The following is a 1267-nucleotide window of genomic DNA, read 5'->3' on the forward strand; positions in this document are numbered from 1 at the left end:
GATTCGTCAACTGTCTCTTTTTTCATATCTAGATATTTTGCCAAAGTACATTTTATTTCAAATTACAATATTGAATACTAAATCTTACACATCACATTAGGCCTCCAATCAATCTGTGGATGAGATAAGATGAATGACAACCTTCCGCTGAAAGGCTATCTTAACGATAAGGTTTTCATTGCATGTGGTAATCAAAGTAAATCTCATCTGTCTCATGAATCCAACGGCACAGAAATCATAAGATAAAATCTGAACGGATGGATTTAAAAAAGAAAATGTAGTTTGCATTGAGTCCATTCATTACAGTTATACATGGATAAGGTAGTTGAGGAATGCCTATTAATTCCTTGGAAATCTTGTTGGCTAAACACACAGAAGTGAAAAAGAAAACAAATGGCTTCTTCAATGATTTCCTCTGCTGCAGTTGCCTCCGTAAGGAGCTCCGCTCCCGCTCAAGCTAGCATGGTTGCACCATTCAGCGGCTTGAAATCCGTCTCCGCATTCCCAGTTACCCGCAAATCAAACGATATCACCTCCGTTGCCAGCAACGGTGGAAGAGTTAACTGCATGCAGGTATCCCTTTTATAATTTCAACCTTCAAATATCTGTCCAGTTTAAAGTATTTATGTAGGGAGTAATTTATGACTATGATATATTAGCTAGATTGCTGATAATATTTGAATTTTTGCACAAACAGGTGTGGCCACCAACTGGTTTGAAGAAGTTTGAGACCCTCTCATACCTTCCCCCATTGACTGTCGAGCAACTATCAAAGGAAGTCGACTACCTTCTCCGTAATGGATGGGTTCCCTGTTTGGAATTCGACGCCAGAGGATTCGTCTACAGAGAACACGGTAACACCCCTGGATATTATGATGGTCGTTACTGGACAATGTGGAAGCTACCCATGTTCGGTTGTACCGACGCTTCCCAGGTTATCAAGGAGCTAGAAGAGGCCAAGGCTGCATACCCTGGATCTTTCATCAGAATCATCGGATTCGACAACGTTCGTCAAGTGCAATGTGTTAGTTTCATCGCATACAAGCCCGAGAGCACCAGCTACGAACAGTAAATGATGAAGCGATGCTAATCAAGGAACATAATCCAATTCATTTATGTGTCTTTTTATTTTTTGTTTTGTTTTTAATTTGTTTCCTAATTCGGTTTTAGCGAGTTATATTATTCGTATCTTTAAATGGATTCGAGTGTATGAGCAACGATAATAATAATGTCGTCTAATCCGATTGTTTTTATTTGTTGATCACAA

At 39.2% G+C, this 1267-nt stretch overlaps 1 protein-coding gene across 1 annotated transcript; it reads left to right on the forward strand.

The window, feature by feature from the left end:
- Positions 1-337: 337 nt before the first annotated feature.
- Positions 338-1267, forward strand: LOC113330054 (ribulose bisphosphate carboxylase small chain 1, chloroplastic-like). Its single transcript, XM_026576919.1, has 2 exons — positions 338-573; positions 698-1267. The coding sequence occupies exons 1-2, from the start codon at positions 394-396 to the stop codon at positions 1070-1072; spliced, it is 555 nt and encodes a 184-aa protein (XP_026432704.1). The 5' UTR covers positions 338-393; the 3' UTR covers positions 1073-1267.

Source organism: Papaver somniferum, unplaced genomic scaffold, assembly GCF_003573695.1.
Source record: "Papaver somniferum cultivar HN1 unplaced genomic scaffold, ASM357369v1 unplaced-scaffold_117, whole genome shotgun sequence".
NCBI classification, from domain to species: domain Eukaryota; kingdom Viridiplantae; phylum Streptophyta; class Magnoliopsida; order Ranunculales; family Papaveraceae; genus Papaver; species Papaver somniferum.